Source organism: Lissotriton helveticus, chromosome 7, assembly GCF_964261635.1.
Source record: "Lissotriton helveticus chromosome 7, aLisHel1.1, whole genome shotgun sequence".
Lineage (NCBI taxonomy): Eukaryota > Metazoa > Chordata > Amphibia > Caudata > Salamandridae > Lissotriton > Lissotriton helveticus.
The window spans coordinates 578,944,486-578,966,809 of record NC_136068.1 but is presented as its reverse complement, the minus strand read 5'-3'; the positions used below and the strand labels follow the sequence as shown (position 1 = coordinate 578,966,809).

Genomic DNA, 22,324 nt, shown 5'->3' with positions numbered 1-22,324 from the left:
CTCAGTATTATATGGGGCTGAGCTTTGGGGCTATTTGTGGTATCCTTCTCTATGTTAGCTTCAACACTTACTCTGACTAGAATGTTATTCATAGAATCTGATGATGTAGTCATGTTATGGTTCTAATCTGAACAAGGCTGTGTCAGTTGCTGCCTGCCTATCTCTGCTGTGGATGGGATCCTTTCTTCCTTTGATGAAAATAAAGAAACCTGTTTATCTAACCTGCTATTGAGATGTACATCTTTACATTGGCGACGAGACTGGGATAAAAGAAGATTCCTTACTACAAGCAACAATTTTTCTTCAAAAAAAAAAAACAAAAAGAAAAGGAAAAGGAACATTTTCTCTTAACAGGATAATAAGAAAAGGATCTCAACACCAAGCCTCAACTCAAGGTACTTCATGTAGTGACTCTGAGACTTAACAACTTAACATAATTTGGATTCATCATACATTAATTTTCTTAATTTAATGTATTCAATACATTCTCCTGAGGCTTGATACTAACTGTCTACTCTTCTCATAATTTAAAAACAGTAGTCTATGCATCTCATGACTTAAAGACGATTGTCTTCTTCTATCTACACAGAAGGATATAACTGACTTTGTGCTTTCAACATGCTTTACTTAATTCTTAAGTGCTGATTTCCTGACTGTCTTGGAATCTTTTAACCTTAAAGCCTTGTGCCTGCCATAGCGTGATTCCTGCTGTTCATGCTATTCTTTTTATTCAGCTGGATGTAGACAACTATTAATGTGCTGGAATTGACGTGTTATGTGCTGGATTGATGTGTTTCTGATATTTACTGCCTTCCTGCCGAGTCTGTGAAAACACTTGGGCTCATTATCAATCAACGCATGCACCTGTCACAAATACAAACAAAGCGCCGCGCACAAAGCATCTTTACATCTTCATGCCTCGTCACTGAACTGTCAACAAATGGTTTTAATTCATCTAATGCGCTGCCGTGTTTGATATTTCAAACATAAACACAGCAGCATCTGCGCGCCTTCACGCTTCATCATCACTGTATTTAAAAATAAATACCGACATCATCAGAGCGCCTCCTCGCTTTGCACGCTCCATCTCCAGCCTCTGCCGTTTCTTCAGTGTGACGCCTGCATCTGCTCGTCACTGACGCCTCTTCTGGCCATACTGTGACGCACAGGCTCTTCAGACAACGCTGCGTTTCAAGCGTTGCGCTTCACTGACATCACAGTGGGCCCTGCTTGACAACGCTTACTCTCCTTGACAACTGGATCATCGAGTGTTTTACCTCAGCAGCACAACATTTCTCAAGCTCTCTCTGCTTCTTAGTAGTCACATTATCAAGTGCTTATTCCTTTTGGAGCTTAAGTTGGTGATTAATTCATGATATCTTCATCTGAACGAACCAAAGGTAAAGACATTCATTTCTACAGCTTTCATTCGGATTTATGCTGATTTGACTTCCTGTGTTTGGAACTCTAAAGGTTTCTGCTGGACAAATGTTTTGAGAAGTCTTATTAACGCTGACACACTCAGCTTCTTTCCAGTGTGCAGTAATCTAAGTTCTGAGAAATCTCTTTTTCGCTGACACACTCAGCTTCTTTCAGGTGTGCAGCTGATTTTCTGCGCTGACACACTCCGCTACTTTTATGTATACAGTTACTTTGAGTAATTTATCTGCACAACTGTTACTGTGTTTATAACCTTTTCTATTTACAGGTTATATTTTTAGTTAGTACTTAAATTACAAATATTTAAGTCACTTTCCTTATTAATCTGCTAGGAATTCCTCAATTTCGTTAATTTTATTTGATTCATATTGTTATTGAAGTTATGCAAAACGTTACGGCCGCACCCTTCTTCCTTTCAAAACCAGGGGATCCACCTATTTGCTGGTCTAAATGGAAAAAGGTATTTTTAAATTATGCTAGAGTATGTGGCACTTCTCTTTCTGCGGAAAGAAAGTCTGCACTTCTAATGCACTGCTTAGGCTCGGAAGGGCAAGATGTATTTGAGCATTTGCCCGAGTTAACTACTGAAGAGGCTAACAATTTAAATGAATTCGACATTAACCTTAAAAAACTAGACAAGCACTATCTACCAAAAGTCAGTACCATTTTAGAAAGGTACCACTTTGGCAGACGCATGCAGAAAGAGGAAGAGTCAATTGAAACTTATGTCACGGCTTTGCGAAAGTTAGCTGCCACATGCAAATTCGATGGTTCTTTAGAGGAAAGGCTGCGTGACCAATTCATGCTAGGGTGTTGTCTGGAAAAAGTTAAGGACGAACTATGGCAGAAAGATGATCCTAACTTAGACGAAGTTATTGCTATAGCCAAAAGACTAGAACACTCGGACGCATGTGTGAAAGTTTTTAAAAAACAGAAGGAGATCTCGGAGGAAAAGGTTCTAGTGGTTAATAAGAATAAATATACAGAGAGATCTGACCCGAGATCAACTTCTAAAAACTCTAAGAAGGGGTACAGTATACCTTCTTCTTCTCATAATTTCTCAAGAGTCTCTACCAATCCAAAATTAAAGTGTTTCCGATGCAATGCCTTGGATCATTTAGCTAATGATAAGTCATGTCCTGCCTTGTCTTCTAAATGCAATAATTGTGGTAAAGTAGGACATTTCTCTAAAGCTTGCAGGTCTCAGATAATCAAAAAGAAAAAGCAAGTTAAAGAGGTATTGGTTGAGAATGACTCTGACTCTGATTCTGATGAATTACATTGTGAGGAAATTTCTATATTTGATGATGACTATGATCCTGATTTGGACTGTGGAGAGGTATCCTTATCCGATGGGAAAAAATGTAAGGGTGCCATTGATGTAGTTTACATTAATAAGTGTGAAGTCAAAATGTTATTTGACTCCGGGGCAAAGATTACTTTAATTCCTGAAACTTTCTTTGATGAAAATCTGTTTGGTAAAGTAAAAGTTTTTAAACCCGACATAAGGCCATTGGCCTATGGTAGGAAGCCCATAAAAATTGTGGGTTACTTCATTGGTCATATCGACTACAAAGGACGATTCACTGCAGGTAAAATATACATCTCATGTAGGGGTGACAGCATTTTAAGTTGGTTTCATCAAACTGATTTACGTCTTGCCTTAATTCCGGGGGAGGACCCTTGCATTGTGTTAAGGGATATAGTCACCCACTATGGAGAAAATCTTTCTTCCTTAAAGGTTATGACTCCATCTACTTCTGGCTATAATAAGGTCTCAATTCAAAAATCCCCTGAGGTGTGCAAGAATGTTGGGTCGTCAGTTCAGAAATACTCTGTTGTGCGTGAGGATGTTGGGTCTTTTCCTGATTGGCGTAAGCTGTTTGAGAGAGTTTTTAGTGACAAACTTGGTTGTCTTACTGGGTATGTTCACAACATTGTCTTGAAGACAAATGCTATTCCTGTGGCATGTAAAGTGCGTAATGTTCCCTTGGCCATGCAAGAGCCAATGCGGTTAGAATTAGATAAACTTATAAATGATGGGATCATTGTTAAGACTGAAGCGAGTGAATGGGTTTCGCCAGTTGTTTTAGCACGTAAACCCTCAGGCGAAATTCGTTTTTGTGTGGACCTCAGGGCTCTCAATAGAGAGGTCGTGGCAGATAGATATCCTCTTCCTAATATCAACACCATGTTGACTCAGTTAGAGGACGCCTGCATGTTCTCCACTCTTGACTTGAGGGCTGCGTACCATCAGGTGAGGATTGATGAGACTTCCATGGGATTCACTACTTTCATCACACCTTTAAGAACATTTAAGTTTACTCGCCTGCCTTTTGGCTTAATATCTGCAGCTTCTGTTTTTCAGCGAGTGATGGAAGATGTATTGAAAGGTATTATGGGAGTTAAAATTTATCAAGATGATGTACTCGTCTTTGGCTCATCACAGAATGAGCATGATTTAAGAGTTAAGTCTGTCTTGGAACGATTTGAAGACAGGGGTTTGACTTTGAGAGAAAATAAGTGTAGATTTAATTTAACTGAAATTGACTATCTAGGTCATTGCTTAACTCCTGATGGTGTTAAACCTAAAGACAAGTTGGTGAAGACCATACATAGCTTGCCTACACCAAAGTCTAGGGAGGAGTTAGTCACCTTTTTAGGTATGGCGGAATATTATAATAAATTCATACCACACTTCGCCAATAAAACCTCCAACATGAGGGCTTTGTTAAAGAAAGGTGTGAAATTTTCTTGGTCTCAGGTTTGTCAAAAGGAGTATGAACTTGTTAAACAAGATCTAAGTCTGGCTCCCTCATTACGTAGCTTTGATGTTGACAATAGTTCTATTTTGGTCACAGATGCCAGTTCCCGTGGGTTAGGTGCTGTACTCAAACAAGTGAGAGGTGGAAAAGAAGTTACCATTTTGTTCTTATCAAGGTCTTTAGTTGGTCCAGAATTGTCATACTCAGTGATTGAAAAGGAGGCGCTTTGTATCTATTGGGCCATTAAGAAGTTGAAGAAGTTCTTGTGGGGTAATGCCTTCGTAGTTCACACTGATCATAAACCACTGAAGGAGGTTTTTTATAAGAAGGGACTAGATGCCATTTCCTCACGTATCTGTAAATGGGTTATTGCTCTCCAAGAATTCGAATTTGAAGTAAAGTACTTACCAGGGATTAACAATAAGGTTGCTGATTGTCTCTCTAGGTTGGTAGTGGAACAAAGTAATCAGATTAATGAATCATCTGAGGATTCATGGGAAATTGACGAGTTTAAGGTGTGTGAAGTTGTAGAAGGAGTTGTTCAGGAGTGTGATTGGAGGGATGCAATATGTACAGATCCTGAGTTACAAGAGGTCTGTAAGTTGGTGAGTGATGGTTGGCCAGGTCTCAAGAATCTGAGCGATGGTGCCAAGAGATATTGGAACGTCAAAGATGAATTATCTTTAAAGGATGGATTGTTGTGGAGAGGTACTAGGCTCATTCCACCTTCTTTGATCAGGGAAAAAATTCTTCTCTTGGCTCACCAAGGTCATCAGGGTATTTCAAAAACTAAAGAAAGGATACGTTTACATTTCTGGTGGCCGGGTATTGACCTTCTTGTGGAACGTATGATTCGTGATTGCTTGGAATGCAACTCCTCTGATAAGGTGTGTAAAACAAGAACACAACCAATGGTTATTAGGGATGCCCCTGTACGTTGTTGGCAAGAAGTCGCTTTGGACATCCTAGGTCCTATTTCTTCAGGAAACAATTCTCAACGATATGTCTTGGTCATGGTAGACATGTTCTCTCGTTGGCCAGAGATTAAAATCACTCAAAACATTGAGACTAAAGATGTAGTCAAGTTTTTACGTGAGGTGTTCAGTAGGGAGGGGTTTCCTGAAACTATCCTTACTGATAACGGGGTACAATTGGTTTCAAAAGAGATGGAGAAATTTTTAGCTAGTAAAGGGGTTAAACACAAGCGTTGTTCACTTTACCATCCAGAAAGTAACGGTATGGTGGAAAGGTTCAACCGGGTCCTTAAAGAATCCATTCAGATTTCTAAAGACCAGGGTTCTGATTGGAAGGATAATCTGATGGAGAGAGTCATGATCTATAGAATTACACCACATTCCTCCACAGGTGAAGTACCTTTTGTACTTTTTCGTGGTCGCACTCCAAACACGTCTTTATTTCAGACTTGGATGAGGAATTTGGGGGTAGAAACTAATACTTTCAACAAGGATCCTATACTGAAGCAGAAGATGAAATCTGAGCTGCGAAAAGAGAACTTTGATAACAGACATGCTGTCTCTCCCACCAAGGTTTGTGTTGGTGATCAGGTGAGAGTTCGCCTTCCACTCAGATCCTCAGGTCCTAAATTTTCCTCTCCTTTTGTTGTTTCAAAATTGTTTCGCAATGCTGTTAAATTGAATGATGGAAGAATCTGGAATTTGAATCGCATTGCTCCCTTTTCAGGTTCAACTCGGAAGCAAGCTACGAACGACAACTTGGCTAAGAAATGTGTGCATCCCAAATCTGATGTAGTATCACATGTTCCCATCAAGAAAAGTATGCGTATACGTCATGTTCCTACTGCTCTAAATGATTATATTTTGAAATAGTTTTGGTTGTTTTTTTTGTGTTTCAGGGGAAGGTGTGTGGTATCCTTCTCTATGTTAGCTTCAACACTTACTCTGACTAGAATGTTATTCATAGAATCTGATGATGTAGTCATGTTATGGTTCTAATCTGAACAAGGCTGTGTCAGTTGCTGCCTGCCTATCTCTGCTGTGGGTGGGATCCTTTCTTCCTTTGATGAAAATAAAGAAACCTGTTTATCTAACCTGCTATTGAGATGTACATCTTTACACTATTCTAATCTTGATCCGCTTAAAGTGGCTCAAAATAAATTTCTTAGGGTAGCCACAGGTCTGCCACAATCATCACCCCGCATCCCACTTTTATATGACCTAGGGTGCCAACCAGTGGAGGACCTAGCAAGATATCGCCCCCTAGTGTTTTGGAGGCATCTGTGGACAACGCCTGAGCTTATGCTTTATGCTAAAGCTTGCTCTGAAGTTAGGGACCTTTTGGGCTCTGGTAAAATAGGGTGGTTTAAAGAAATAAGATCTACCCTTAGTGCAATGGGGCTCGACGAACTATGGCTTAACCCAGTTTCAGCTGTCTTTCCTTCTAAAAAGGAGTTGAAGGATCGATATTGGGATTGGGTCATGGGTAGAAGGCATTCTCAAATAGCGCCCAGCTCTCTCACTTCGGCATTCGTTCTGCTGAAGGATGTTTCGTCCCTAGAAACGTATTGGGACATTATCTCTAAACCACAGGATTGGAAATTATTCCACCAACTGAGAACTGGCACACTACCATTGAGGGCCTTCACTAAAACATAGGGCAAGGGTGGATTAGATCAATGCCCGTTGTGCACGGGGTCGGGCGAAAGTGTTAGTCACTTCCTCTTTGTATGCCCCCTATATGATGCTCCTAGATCTAAGTGGTTACGCCCGGTCTGTAGAAATCTGGGCACCCTCTCAGCTTCAGAAGCTAGTAGAATTTTAAGATCAGATACGTCCACTGTGATTGTTGTTGGGGTTGCTAAATTTCTTGGTTGGGCGTGGACCTTACGGTCTCGGCTAATTAATCTGTCATAAGCGTATTGTTGTCGTGTACTCTCAGGATGTTTTTGATCTATGACTCCCAAAAGAAAAACACTCGCACAGATGGGGTGTGTATATGGATTGTTGTTTTAAACTTTAAAAAAAAAAAACTTTTAATTCCTGTAAATGAAGTCAAATATAAGTGATTTAATTCTGTGTTAGATTGTGTTTTTAACTTTTCACTAAATTATTTTCTTAACATATTCCTAACTTTGTATAAATTGTGTTATATTATTGCATGTTAGCATGTCTTTTATGATGAATAATCGAATAAAGACTTCCTGAAACAGATACCATACCAGATTTTGACGACTCCTACTCCACGAGCTGCACTAATGAAAGACCAATGTGTCCACACCCCACACACAGTAGTCCCTGCTTGAGGTACTCCTGCATGGGATGCCCTTGACACTTAAGTAAAAAATAACCCATACGTTCAAACGTTGCACACACATACAACTCATTGCTCCAAGCTGTGGCCTATCATCCACATAACTGTCGCCGGTCAGAAGAGTTCCGGTTCTACGAGACCAACAAAAGCAATGGCAGGCCATCCCGGGCACATGCACAACCCATGTCATGTGGAACTGTACTGAGCATGTATGCTGCATTTGTTGGGAGCACTGCCACTGGCAGTGTTGCACATCAGTTACCCTCTGAGCGTCCGTATTGGTACGTCACCTGCGTCCAGCCCTGGTTCCACTGTCAATCATGCACATTTGGATGGCCCATGGATGTCTGTCCATCCAACACAACGGTAGTTGAACTGGATTATGACTTGGGTGTGCGCTCCCTGTTGGCCCACGACCAGGAGTGCAACCGTGATACCCATGCATGGGATGCCTTGCTAAGTGGCGTATGTGCTGGCAGTTGGGAATGGAAGATTGCACAAGTCATCGTGTGAAGTGACCACATTGAGGTGCTCCCCTATTGGGCTGTGTTGCGGATTGGTGAAGCGGCGTAGACGGAGCACAGCTGTCCAGACCAGTTAATGGATTGGCTCTCCCTCGTATTAGTTGAACTTGACAATGACGTGCTCCTGGAACATATTGTCGATGAAGCTGCGCTTGCATTCATGGATGAAAAACGACGTTCCTGCAGCCACAACTGATTGTAACCCAGAGCACAGGTCCCAACACCTTGTTGCATCTTGGAGGAATGGTCACATATCCCCCCACAACAGTTGACATGTCTGCATTCACCTAGACTCAGAATGCATATGCTTGCACCTACGTGTGTGGACACACATCTGTGCAAAGTGAGGCAGTCCCATGGACGGAGCTGCACAGCGTCGTTTGGCAATGTTCCTAAATCTGACATACTGCTGGAGAGAGAGTACACACATGGCAATGCAGTACTACATTTGACCTTGTTGGACCCTTTCACCTGCTCACTGTCAGCAGAGCAGACAGTCAGCGCAGTCCGGTGGTATAGCACTATGCAGATCCCATGGGCTGTGAGTTGTGTCCCCTGACACGAGGCAATGAGCAGAGGCCAAACATCAAATGACTTGTTCAGTAAGGCAAGGTGGGCTGAGACCTTTGCCATCCGTAATGATTGGTATTCATTTTTGCCTCCCCATTTCTTGCTCCGTGACATGTTCTTATGCTGCCTGTAAGTGTCGTAAGCATTGGTCTGCATGTTGTGGCCCTTGTCTTGCACGTACTGACATACACATGCTTATAAAGTCTACGCAACTTCACTTATGTTTAACTGTGGTGAGTGTTGAGTAGAATGACAAATTGTCTGCCTCAATCAGCATTGTCCGTACACAGGGAGGGACAGACTGACGCATTTCACTTGGGGTGAATCCCTATTGACAGCTCCACCTCTGTGAGCCAGACATTGTGGTTGGGATAGTTGCTGGTATACCTGTGCTCTTACGTGTCTTAAGCAATGTGAGTATGGTGTCCAACTTCTTGCCATGTGGATCAATGTGATCCATCAAAACAGGCCGTGTCCACACAGTTGAGTGTGAGTAGGTCTGCGAGGAGATGTTCTGTTGTCACATGTGATGGGAGACACTACTTCAGGCCTGCTACCGAATTTGATATTTTTACACTCAGCTCTATTTAGTACATGGATGTGGGGCTATGTTGGGGGGTTGCAAGATCGTTGTTCATGTGCAATGAGGCCACAGCTAGTTCACACCTTCACAGTCATCTAATTGGCCATGTGGGTTAGGGTCAAACATGCGCATTGATGTAATTTACCAAGGTGCTCATTTTAGTGCAACCAATGTCCCTAAATTCATCCATACTTTTATACTTGATTGAACATAGACTAGACCCATCTGTGTGATTTGGTTAACCCCACATTACATGGTTACCCAGTGGAGGGCCAACCAGAGTCCTTGGGAGAATGTAAAGTTAGTCAGAAGAGGAAGAGTTCAGTCCGTAGCCTGATTGCTGTGTCATTGGTAACCAGAGCATATATGGCAGTCGGGGACCAGGTGAATGTCGCAGAGTGTTTCGGTGGACAGTGGAAGGTGTTGTTCCAGGGCATGATGCAGAGGGCTGAACCAGTCAGGGACAGGCCATATGGCGGGGATGGATACTACTACCTCCTTTCTCACACAGTCATTACCATCCACATCTTACTACTCTGATATGTCTTCTGTGTCCGGTGTGTCAGGTGTGTGTGGTGGTGTTATGGCGGCATCACTGTGTGCCACTGACTCATCGGGGGCGACGGTGGCAGGGCTGCGTCCAATGACACATCAGGGGGTGGAGATGTGTGTGTCAAAGTTCCTGCAGCAGTCATCTATGACAGGCTCTGTGGCAGCAGTGGCAAGATGAGGATCTGCAGGACATGAAAGATCCCAGCTACATCTCGCTGGTGTTCAGCCGTGGCAGCAATACTTCCAGCCTGCATCGGCTCCATGGTCTCCATTGTTCTTCGTATCTGTGCCAACTCTGTGCTGTCATCGCTGGAATCTGTCTGACTAGACAATTCTTGTATCCGAGTAATGGCCCCAGCAATGTCAGCCAAGGATTGTTGGAGAGCATGGAACGGACAGTGGGTGTCCGTTAGGGACTGTAAGTGGTCCCTGATGGGACTTAGACACCCACGTATGGCATCTAGTTTGGCTGCCATGAGGTCGATCCCCACCTGCAGCTGATCAGCCATCTTCTCCTGGCACCCTAACACACGGCGTTGGAATGCCATTTGTTGGTAGTGGGGGCATGTGAGCCAGCCGTGGTGGTGTGTGCTTCGTGCTGTGTGGTCTGTGCAGGGGGTGGGGTCACCTCGATGCAGCTGGGCTGACCTCCTCCTGGAGGTAGGGTGCGGCGGATGTCTACGATCCGTTGGAGGGTGTCGGAGCAGATGGTCAGGGGGTCCTCTTCATTATCACTGAAGAGATGTCTGGTCTGCTCTGCAGAAGGTGTTAACTGTCCCTCTGCAATGCAAAGGGGAGATGCAGGTTAACAGTGTGTTCCATGTATGTTTACCCATTGTACATGTTTCCAGACAGACAGCATGACAATGTACATTGTTCTGTTTTGGAGTAGCTGGCTATTTGATGGGAGATAGTGGACATTTCGACTACATGACAGATGTGAGGTTGTACTCTTATATTATCATCTCACAGTTTCTTGCAATGCCAGATGTGATTGGCCAGTTTCTACGCACAAGCAGCACCAGTTGTGTCCTCTGTCCTGTAGTGTAAGTGTTGCACTTTGTACCACATTGTCGTCAATGTTGATGTGCTGTGATTGGTATGTGTGTGTGATGCATGGTGGGAGAGTCGCCCCTGCAGCTATTATTTAGTGGCCCCTTATCGGCCAGGGGTCCCCAAACCGGTCCTGGAGGGCCGGATCCATGCCAGATTTTTAAAATTACTACATGTATCTCAATGGGGATATCCAAAAAATCTGGCATGGATCCGACCCTCCAGGACAGGTTTGGAGACCCCTGCTTATCCCTTTGAGGCGGTGTGCCTTTGACTTGTGTGCTTTTACAGTGCTGAGATGTTAGCGACTTGGACAGTTTTTGTATTCTTGTGCATTGTTTGTCTGCAGATGTGTTGTTGACGTCAGGGGTTGTATGTGCACGTGAATGTGTCAGAGTGTGACCTGCTACTTCGAGGATGTGATCCACACTGGGCCACCTCAGTGTCATGTCATGCACCATGTCATGTATTTTGACTGCAGCCATGCTATCGGTCATGCAGTGTCACTTGCATTGTCAGTGTGGCTCACAGAGCCACTGCTTTGCTGGATTCAGCACCTGTGCATGGGTAGGTTGTGGGATTGGTGATAGGGAGGGGGCTTCCTTTGTGCACATAGTGGACGGGGCCTACTTGGTGTTTCTATGTGTGCTGCACTGTGCCAAGGGTATCAGGGACATGGTCCACAATCATTGTGGGTGTGCAGTGTGCTACACATGATTGTGCATGTGTGCCATTGTGCCCATCTCCATCTATCCCCCCAGCAAGTATATCTTTCAAAACAATATCACCTACAACAATATTTTTAACAACGATATTTCTAATCACAGTATTTTATTATGGCAATATTTTTTTCTGATATTTCTCTCACTCTGTATTTACAATTTGATATTGTGTCCAATTTCCCACTGTCTACCTTACAGGGCACTGCAACAGCGCAACAAATGAAGTTCTATGTGAACTTACTCAGTAATAATGGATGCTGGCTAAATGTGTTGATGATGTCTACAACCTCATTTCGGCCAACTCCAAATTGTTCATATTCACAGCAGAGATCATAAGCTTCACTCCCTATTTTCAGAAACTAAAACTCTCTTCCCAAACTCCTATACAAAATACATAACCTCCTCACCTTACACCATGCCCTGGAAACACCATCTTCTATAAAAATGATTTAACTTCATCTTTTATAAACTGATTTTCTTTGCCAAAAGGTAGGCCTAAGGCTTGAGCTCCCACTGTCCCTGGAGATCATTTTGCTTGTGGAATGCACTTTACAACCATTCCAATTCTAATTACCTTTTCTATGGATTCCTACTGTGAACCACTCGCCCACTGAGGAGTCACTTACAGATTCACAAATAACAGCCAAGTCTTGCCATTTTGGCAGATGCTTCATGCCATTGTGTTAATGCATCTAAAAGGAAACAAATGTTACGAAAGCCACAAGGAAATTTTTGTTTTATTCTTTCTGGTGTCACCTTGATAGGTATTTTATTGGTACTACTGCACTTGCTGACCTACAGTAATTTATTGTAATCAGTGTTGTCAGATACACCGTCTAAAACCACGGGTACTCTACCAATTAGAGATAAGCAAACTGAATGGCTACTGTTACAGATAAATAACTCATTCTTCAGATGCACAAAGACATTAAACATAACTATCTGTTTTGCTTGTATTTAGGCTTTTTGGCATAAAACAATGCCTCCGGATTCAGTGATTGTGAAGCGATGGGAAGTTTTCATTGTGGTGTGCCAGGTTCTCGTAATTTATATAACAACATGGATTCTGTTTTTTAAAAGTAATACGGACTCAGTAGGTTAGTATTATATTTTATATACTAGATGCAGTATATCAGTAATTGTTAATTTTCAGATTGGTATTTTACATGATGAGCAAAAAATTACCCTTTATACATATAATATGTAAACATTTTCGGATTTTTCATGTTTTTGGTAACATATATACTTCTATATATCTATATGTATCGTTATATATATCCACATGTATCTTTATATATATATATACATATATACATATATATATATATATATATATATATATATATATATATTATATTAAGAATAGCTAGAGCGTTAACAGTCTTACTTATGACAAAAGTTTGGCACACCTGAAGCCATATTGATTAAATCAAACTGGTAAATGTTAAAACGTTTAATTTAGAAAGGAACAAAATGAGTGGGTTCAGCTTCTCATTGAAATTATGGTTGGTGCTGTAGAAAGAAAAGTTAGGACACATTTCAAGTGAGTTCTCAAAAGTTCTTCCTCTTCTATTTCATTAAAACATTCTGACATGCAGACTGAAACATGCACATTCAACACCAGCAGCAAACTGACAGTTAACTCCCTGTGTTCTAACGTTCTGAATTTATAGCTAAAGAGTGGCATATCTAAACCCCATCTTGATGGAATCGAAGTGAAAAACTAAACGCATTTTCTATTGAGTATACCGCAGTAAATTAGGAAATTATGGAGCTTCATAACATATAAGTCTCCCAAGATGGCCACCAAAGACAAAAGAGCCCAAATATAGTACAAATATCATCCAAATGTAGCCTAGGTATAGCCTAATGACACAAATGTGTAAAACACTAAGGGTCAGATGTAGGTGGCTCATTTCCGGTCGGTAACGGCCGAAATTAACGAATTTCGCCCGTTACCGACTGGTAATGGGGTTTTCTTATGTAGGGGAACGAAATTAAGGATTCGGTAAATTACCGAATTCCTAATGTAGGGAGCACTTAAATGAGTGCTTATCCCATGTTAGGATTCGTTATTTACCACCAACTACAAGTTGGTGGTAAATAACGAAAACCCCTCAAAAAGCAATTTAATGCAAATTGCTTCAGTGCCATGTTGCAGACATACATGCCCTAAGGGCATGTATGTCTGCAACATGTGCACCCATAAACAATTGAGGGGTGCAACAGGGTGTCAAAGTGACACCCTGCCACTCTTCAATGTTTTCCCCCTTTTACCGAATCGGTATTTACCGATTCGGTAATTGACATTCATTCCTATGGGCCTCCAGGCCCATAGGAATGAATGGCAATTACAGATTCGGTAAATACCGAATCTTAACGATTCGGTAATTTTTACCGATTTTTTAGCTGCATAGCATTTACCGATTCATAAATACCGAATCGGTAAAATTCGATATTTACGAATCAGTAAATACTATTTACTTAGATGAGGCCATAAGGGATTAATTACGATGTTGGACGGACTTAAGTCCGCCCGTTACTGTCACCATCTCGGTCCTGGGACACTATATCGGTACTACATTTCCCAATGGGAGCGTGCATTACGACCACATGCTCCCATAGGGAAATGGGAGGTGCTGTTCATCCCTGCACCCCGTATCAGGCAACTCAATGTGCCTGCCACAGGGATCAACAGGGGGGTACCATAGGTGCCCCCTTGGCCTCCAACTAGAGGCCGCACACACCAGGGGGCCCTGCTGGGGGCCCCCGAACACGCTTTCTGACATGGTTTCCATGTCAGACAGGCCGGCATGGAACCCATGCTAGAAAAGCCAGCCGGAATGACCAGCAGGTTTCGTTTCCAACTGCCAGCATTGTAATGCAGCGGTCAGAAAGTAAACAAAGGGGCAGATTACGATGCAGCCCAGAAGGCCCTGACCGTGCTGGTCAGAGCCTTTCCGGGCCGCATCATAGTCAACCCCTTAAAATTTTTATTTTTTTTGTAGTTTTATATGGTGCTTACTTCACCTGAAGGTATTGGCGTTCTTAACTTGAGCACCAATCAGTTACATTACACAAGGACACATTCATTTTGGTTTTAGGGATGGGGAGATTAAGTGATATTCTCAGAATCACAGGATGTCGACCTGACTCCCAAAGTCGAACCTGCTTCCCCAGTTGCAAAGTCTGCCGCTTTGGCCGTAAGGCCACATCCTCTCCTTTAAATGTAACATATAATCAACTACATTAAAAAAACATAAAGACAGCAAATCATTTAGAAGTGCTTTGTCACTATTTGAGAACTCAGAAAATATGTCCTCATTTTAGCTGTTTAGAACACAAACCATGCGTTTTATGGTAATAAAACTCTCTCATGGAGAACGGTGCAGAAGCAACAAGTTGACCACGCTGGACCGGCGGGAGGGGTAGTTGCAGCACAATGGACCATGGAGGGCAGGGACAACAAACCAGCCATGCAGTACAGGCAAGAGAAGCAGTGGCAATATAAAAGTCAGTTGAGGGCAGCAGGAAGAGGCAGTGGCAGTATAGCCATACATGCAAACAAACTGATTCAGACAGGAGACTCCTGATGTTTTTAAGCCCAAAAGGGCTGTGTTTTATCTGTCTGCTTCATAAAATCTCCTCTTTTTCAATGTAAGTCAATGGCAAAAATCAATTCCCCAGGTTTTTTTTCCAAACTCTCCCTCTTACCAAGTTTAAAATATTAGCAAGTAAGGTATAGTGGATCACGGAGGGCAGGAGGAATGAGGTAAGGACTTGAAGATGGAAAACAGAGGGCAGGAGGGACACAGACAGGGGCACAAAAGTGAACGTAAAGGGCAGGTGTCAAGGTTGCAGCAGCACAATCCACCACACAGGGCAAGCGGGATGACAGTGCAGCACAACGGACCACGGAAAGCAATAAGGAGGGTACAAGGCCATGCATATAGGCAACAGAGAGCAGAGGGAAAAGAGACAAGGGCAGCAAGCTGTCCATCCCAGACAGACAGAAGGGACATTTGCAGCATAACGAACCATGAAGGGCAGGAGGGAGGGGTAGGGGCACGACAATGGAACAGACAAGCCAGGAGGGAGGGAATAGGGGTCTGCACATGGACAATGGAGGGCACAGCGCAGGGCTGGAGCAGCAAACTGACCATGGAGGGCAGGCTGGATGGCCACTGAAAGCACAACATACCATGGAGGGCAAAAGTGAGACAATAATGGGATACACAGAGACAACGGAGGGAAGGTAGGAGGGGGTACCTAACAGAAAGCTGACCAGTCATGGCTGTGACAGCGCAGAAGACTATGCATTGCAAGGAGGAGGTTTAGTGGCACCACAACAGCCATGGAGGACAAGAGGGAGGGAGCAGGGGTATGCACAAGGACCATGGTGGACAGAAGGGAGGGGTATGGGCTGGACACAGACAAAAGAGAGCAGAGGTAGGGGCTTCACAACAGACCACACAGGGCTGTCAGGAGGAGCAGTTGCAGCACAACAGAGCATGTGGGTCAGAAGGGAGTGGCAGCAAAATGGACCATGGAGGACAGAAGGGAGGGGATGGGCATCAAACTTGGACAGGCAGAGTGGAAGTGGCAAGGACATCTGACCATGCTAGGCAGGTGGGAGGGTCAGTAGCAGCCCAAAAGAACACTCTGAGAAGATTGGAAGGGCATTGGCAGGTCCATGGAATGTGGTGGACTAAAAGGAGGGAGCAGGGGCATGCACACAGACAAGAATTAGGCAATGGAGGGCAGGAGTAGTGAGCTGGAATATCAAACTAGATGGAGGGCAGTAGCAGCACATTGGACCGTGCAGGGCAGGAGGGAGAGGACTGTTGCATGGACTCAGACAACAGAGGATGGGGAGGAGGTGATGGGGTAGCAAGCTAAATGTTAATGGCAGTGGCAGAACAACGGCCACAAACAGCTGTAGTGATGGAGCAGGGTCATGGACTTAGACAATGGATGGCAAGGAGGAAGGGGTGCCGTAGCTGCAAGCTTGGGTTGGAGCCAAACCCAGGCCCTTTGTAAAACCTTTCCACATGTAGTACGATGGGCATCTTACTTAACACTAAAAAACATAGAAATTCACTGAAGAAACAAAGGTTACAGGGATGTTATAGTTGGGAAATAGCATTAACCCCTTCGATGCTTGTGACGGAACCATTCCGTCACGCCTCACGGTTGAGCTGCGCGGATGACGGAATGGTTCCGTCACGACCACACCCGCGAATGGAATGTTCAGCACCGGGGGAGAATCGGCGCCGCAGGCAAGGTGTTAAAAACAGTAAAAAATCATTGAAAAAAGCAAAGGTTAAAGGCGCGTTATAGTTGGGCTCAGATGTCACTCGTACAGAACCAGTGAAAATCAGCAGCTAGCTATAACTTCCGTCCCCACAATGCTCTGCTTATGACCTCACATATTACATCACTCATGACTAAGCATGGGCGTAAAATCCGTTCCGCTCGCGGATTTTGCGGATTTTCGGCAAATTCGCAATCCGCGAACTCTCAAGAACTTGCCGAAAATTCGTAAATCCGTGCGAAGCGGATTTTTTGCTTGGTCGCACTTGCCAACTAGAATACTATACAATTTTGCGGGAGAAACACTTGCGAACACGTAGATGCGGTGGGCAGCAACAATCTCGCAATTGCGAGATTGCAAAATTTGCAATTTCGCACAAGAAATCCACCAGCAGGCAGCATAAACCTTGAAAATTATGATTTTTATCAGAATAACTCCTCAGGTTGACATTTGCCTGCACTTTTTTTTGCAAGGAGTCCATTGGGGGGGGGAAGGAAGTGCCCCACAGTCTCCAACTTCCTGTTCCTGTCCAGCAGGCTCCTCCCAGTGCTTTCTTCATGTGCTGGTCACTTTGATTTGGACCTTGACCTGGAAGGATTACTTTTTGTGGATGCTGCTGGATATTTGGATTTTTGCAAAACTGAAAGCACTCAGCAGGTGCAAAAGTTCAATCTTATCATTAGTAACCATTCCCTGTAGTGCCTGGAAGGATTACTTTTTGTGGATGCTGCTGGATATTTGGATTTTTGCAAAACTGAAAGCACTCAGCAGGTGCAAAAGTTCAATCTTATCATTTGTAACCATTCCCTGTAGTACTTCCTGAGGGGCCCCTTCAGAGTTCAGTTGCCTACTTGCAACTATTCTATGACCCCGCTCTGACCCTCACAGCAGGCTCAGAGAATAGCTACAAGTATACAACAAAGGTCCTGTTAAAAAAATTACACTGCAACAGAAAGCAATTACAGATAAGGAAGCAGGTGCCAGCCTGGAAGTTCAAATTCAGTGACACATTAATCAGCCCCTAATTCATTCATGTCAGTTGAGGCAGGGCAAGTGTGGTTTTCCCCCATAATCTACAGTGATGAACTAGAGGGTGGCATGGGTGAGCCAGAGGGTGGAATGGGTGAGCCAGAGGGTGGCAGTGGTGAAACAGAGGGTGGCATTGGTGAAACAGAGGGTGCTGTGATGAACCAGACGTAGAAACAACATGGTTGCGACCGTTGCTACACGACAAGTAAGTTCGCGTTTGCGAACTGGTAAAAAACCCTTGCGAAATGGCAGAAACACTTGCGAACACAAAAAAAAAGGAATCCGCAAAATTCGGGAGAGTTCGCGGATTTTGCGGATTGCGAATCCGTAAATACGCAATTTCACGGATTGCCAATTCACAAAATCCGCCCATGCATACTCATGACATGATCAATGACACCAGGTCCCGGTCGCATGGAAGGTCCCATTCGCATGGAAGTTACGGGGTCCCCTATGAGAATTGTTCCCATTGGGCGCCGTCACGATCAAAATCTTTTTCGGGTTAGTCCCACAAGAAGAAGACCGAGAAGTCAAAGAATTCTTCAACATCACCCTGCTAGTTCAAGTCCTTGGACGAGGCACTGGAACAACACCACAAATCTAGGCCCTCTCCTATACTCCCCCGCTCCCCCACCGGATGCCTGACCCTGTGTTTGCTCTGCCTCCCAGTATTTTCCAGAGCGATCCCCTCCCAATTGAAGGAACTCTATGAGACCATACCCTCATGATTGGACGAGCCAAACCATTTGGATTGCCTTTGGGCCCCATGGGTTCGGAAGGTGCCCCTACTGGATTTCCATCTGCAGGTTCTCCCTTAGCACCCCTTGGGCCCTTTAGATCTGTTCCTGGATCCGAACTGGCTATGGTCGCGAATCCATGACCATCACAGGAGTCCAGTCCAGTGGCGCTGTTCCTGGCAGCGCTGATGCCCTTTGGCTGCACTGACTCTATTGTCATTCCCAGCTCCAATACAGAGGCGGACCAGTGTTGTCTGAAATAGATGCCAGCGATGACCGGACCAACACCCTTTGGGTCTGAGACAGTGCCTTCTTCTTCTGACTGGCTGTGTGAGGCATACTCTTGCGACGGACCTAAGGATTCTTATGGTTATCCTAACCCTCTTGAGGAACCTTTGGCCAAGGATAACTGGTCAACTGGTTCTCTTTTTCCATCAACCCTCCCCTCTAGATGCAACTCTCTGGTGGCCACAGGAACTCAGCCTTCCCCCTGTCCCTAAGGACTCTGTAAAAAATCTAGGGGTCAAGTGGGACTCAAATCTTTCCTTTAGTAACCAAATACAGACGGTTTCTGCCGCTTGTTTTTCCAAGATCAGGATGATTAGGAAATTCATCACCTATCTCCCCAGTGACACCAGGAAAACCATAGTCCAGGCATTGATTACATCTCACCTGGACTATGCGAACGGCCTGTATTTAGGGTTGCCCGCGGGCCTGCTACATCGGCTCCAGACAGTCCAGAATGCGGCGGTTCGGCTGGTCTGTGGGGTTTCCCTACGCACCCATATTTCGCCACATCGCAGAGCATTACATTGGCTACCAATCCATCAAAGAGCTGCATTCAAAGCCATGACCTTAGCCCATCGAGCAACTAGGGGTAGGGGATCGGCCTACCTCTCTGTTAGCATCCGTCCTTACTGTAACTCTCGGAACCTCCGTTCCAACTCCCAACATCTGCTTTCCATACCAAGATTCAGGAAAGCACGTTCTGGAGGTAAAACCTTCCAGGTCTGTGCCACAACTCTCTGGAACAAACTCCCGATCGCAATTAGGATGATTCAGGAAGAATTACCCTTCCGTAAGGCACTAAAAACTTTCCTCTTTTGTTAACCCCCCCAGGATTATCACTCTGCTTTCACTCAGAAGCGCCGGGACACCCCGTTGGGGTAGCTGCGCGCTATATAAAATACACAATAATAATAATAATAATGACCCTGGCCTGGTCTCTCCTCTTAGTTTGACTATGGAGGAAGCGGCGTCTTTTGCCATGGTAATACCGAGGGTGGCTGAAGTCCTGTCCCTTACACTGCCATATGTGACCATCAAGACCAATGTCTTATTAGAGGTGTTTTAACCAGGTGTATCACCCATGATTCCTCTCCTTCCCTTAAATGGAGACCTAATTTATGTCTTGCGTGGGCCTAGGCCAAGCCCTGAACAGTCACTCCTGTGCACATGATGATTGCTGCCTCCACCACCTCACTCTTGGGATGTAGCTTTTCACAACCAGTACCCCACCCTGAGAGCCTGGTCGTGCAGGCCCCAACGTCCAATTTTTTCCCTGGTGCAATCCCTACCACTTCACCCGATAGAGAATCCCAGAGGCTGGATACCTTTGGCAAGAGTATTTTCTCTTCTACCAACCTTGCACTTTAGTCATTGAAGACCAAATTCCTCTTGGACCAGTATAGCCACAATGTGTGGTTCTTGGTTGCACAGGTGCTGTCCATGATCTTGGATGAGGCATGAGCCATCCTGACCCAGGCTATAGACGTTGGCAGGAATGCAGCAAAGTTCACGATATGCTGCAGACTGGATATGATAAACTACCTGGGTAGAGCGATTATTTAGTCGGTGGCAGTCCTTCACCATTCCTGGCTGAGGTCAGCTGACTTCTCAGGGAATGTTCAGGCACCCCTTATGAACAATGGCCTTTGATGGTACTCACCTGTTGGTGACACTGCAGATTGAGTGCGGAGCACTTCAAGGACAGTAGGGCTGCAGCCCTGTCAGTGGGTCTCACCATGGCTCCATGCCAGCCTCATTCTGTCTTCTGTGGCTATGGTAGATGCAACGAGCTGCATCCATTTCCACCTAGCCACCATTGTTAGCAGACTCCCCAGTCCTTTTGTGGCTGCTGATGCGGCTCCCACAAGCTTCATGGGACCCAAAGCCAGAGATCTGCCCAGTCCGCCACCCCCTCCAGCATTCGCAGCCTGCAAACCTCTATAACATGCCCTCAAAGCATTAAGGGCAACTTGTTGGTAGCTGGATGAAGCACCATTTGCCCCGCTGGCTGTCCATAACTTTGGACAGTTGGGTGTTCCAAATTGTTCAGTTTGGTTATGCTCTTCAATTCATAAAAACTGATCCACCCATGCCACCTTCATCAAATCAGTAGACACAGGATCATCCCTTTCTTTTGCAACAGAAAGTGCAGTCTCTTTTCACCAAAGGGGCCATTGAGATGGTGCCAATATGAGAAGTAGGCCATGGTTGCTTTTTCCACTATTATGTAGTGCCAAAGAATGACAAAGGCTTCCGCCTATGCTAGATCTGCACACTCTCAACTACTTCCTGAAAAAGGAGAAATTCAGGATGCTCACCTTGGCTCAGGTCATGTCTGCCCTGGCCCCCAGAGATTGGATTGTAGCGCTGGATTTGCAGGAAGCATATTCCTGTAACCCCGTCCTGCTGGCCCATAGAAATTATCTGTAGTTGACATTTGGCCATAAGCACTTTCAGTCTGCTGTGCTCTCCTTGGGATCACCAGTGCCCCTTGAGTGTTCATGAAAGTGACGGAGGAGGTTGCTGCCCATCTGCAGAGCTCAGGGGTTCCGGTCTTCCTCTTTCTCGATGGCTGGCTGTTGAAGGCAGGCTCACCCAGGGTAGTCGTCATACAACTCCATGCTATGGCTGGCCTCCTACCTTTTCTGTGCTTCACTATAAACATGTTGTAGTGAAGCCTCACTCCCTCTCAGATACTTCCTTTCATTTGAGCCATTCTGTACACAGTGCGATTCCACGCCAATCCTTCGGAGCGGTGAGTCCTGGATATTCAGGCTATGGTTATGATGTTTGAGCCTCTGTCTTGAATTTTGTTGAGACTCACTTTGACAATGCTAGGTCTCCTGGCCCCCTGTATCCTCCTGATAAAGCATGATCACTGGCATATGCGGGCTCTGCAGGGGGCCTTGAAGGTCCAGTGGGCGCAGCACCAGCAAAATCTCTCTGACCTAGTTCAAATATCGTGAGGAACTGCAAAAGACCTGCTGTGGTTGCTAACAAACTGTAATTGGGTCAACGGCAGACCTCTCTTTCTTCCTCGCCCGGAACTCAGAGTGTAACAAATGTGGCACTTCTAGGCTGCGGTCGGCATCTGGTAGAGGTGGAGATCAGAGGACTCTGGTCTCCTGTGAAGTCTCAGGTCTACATCAACTTGTTGAAGCTCAGAGTGATTTGCTCGACATTGATATCCTTCCTTCCATCCATCAAGGGGAGGCTGGTTCAGGCGTTTATGAATTACACCACCTCCATGTAGTACTGCAACAAGCAGGGCAGGGTGGTGTCTGGGACCCTATGCCAGAAGGCCCAGTGCCTCTGGACATGGCTGGAATGTCAGGACATATTACTTGTGGTACAGCACCTGATGGGATCTCTGAGCACCAAGGTTGACAAACTCAGTCATCAATGCCTTGTGAATCATAAATGGTGTCTTCACCCTGAGATGGCACAAGGTCTCTTCTG

At 44.8% G+C, this 22,324-nt stretch overlaps 1 protein-coding gene across 8 annotated transcripts in view; it reads left to right on the top strand.

The window, feature by feature from the left end:
• LOC144768773 (uncharacterized) overlaps positions 1-22,324 on the top strand; it is a 9,320,023-nt gene that overhangs the window by 3,847,907 nt on the left and 5,449,792 nt on the right. For all 8 annotated transcript variants that reach the window (XM_078652700.1, XM_078652694.1, XM_078652695.1 and 5 more), the window contains one exon: positions 12,459-12,594. In XM_078652700.1, coding sequence (XP_078508826.1) covers positions 12,459-12,594 — 136 coding nt within the window. The remainder of the gene's footprint in view (positions 1-12,458; positions 12,595-22,324) is intronic.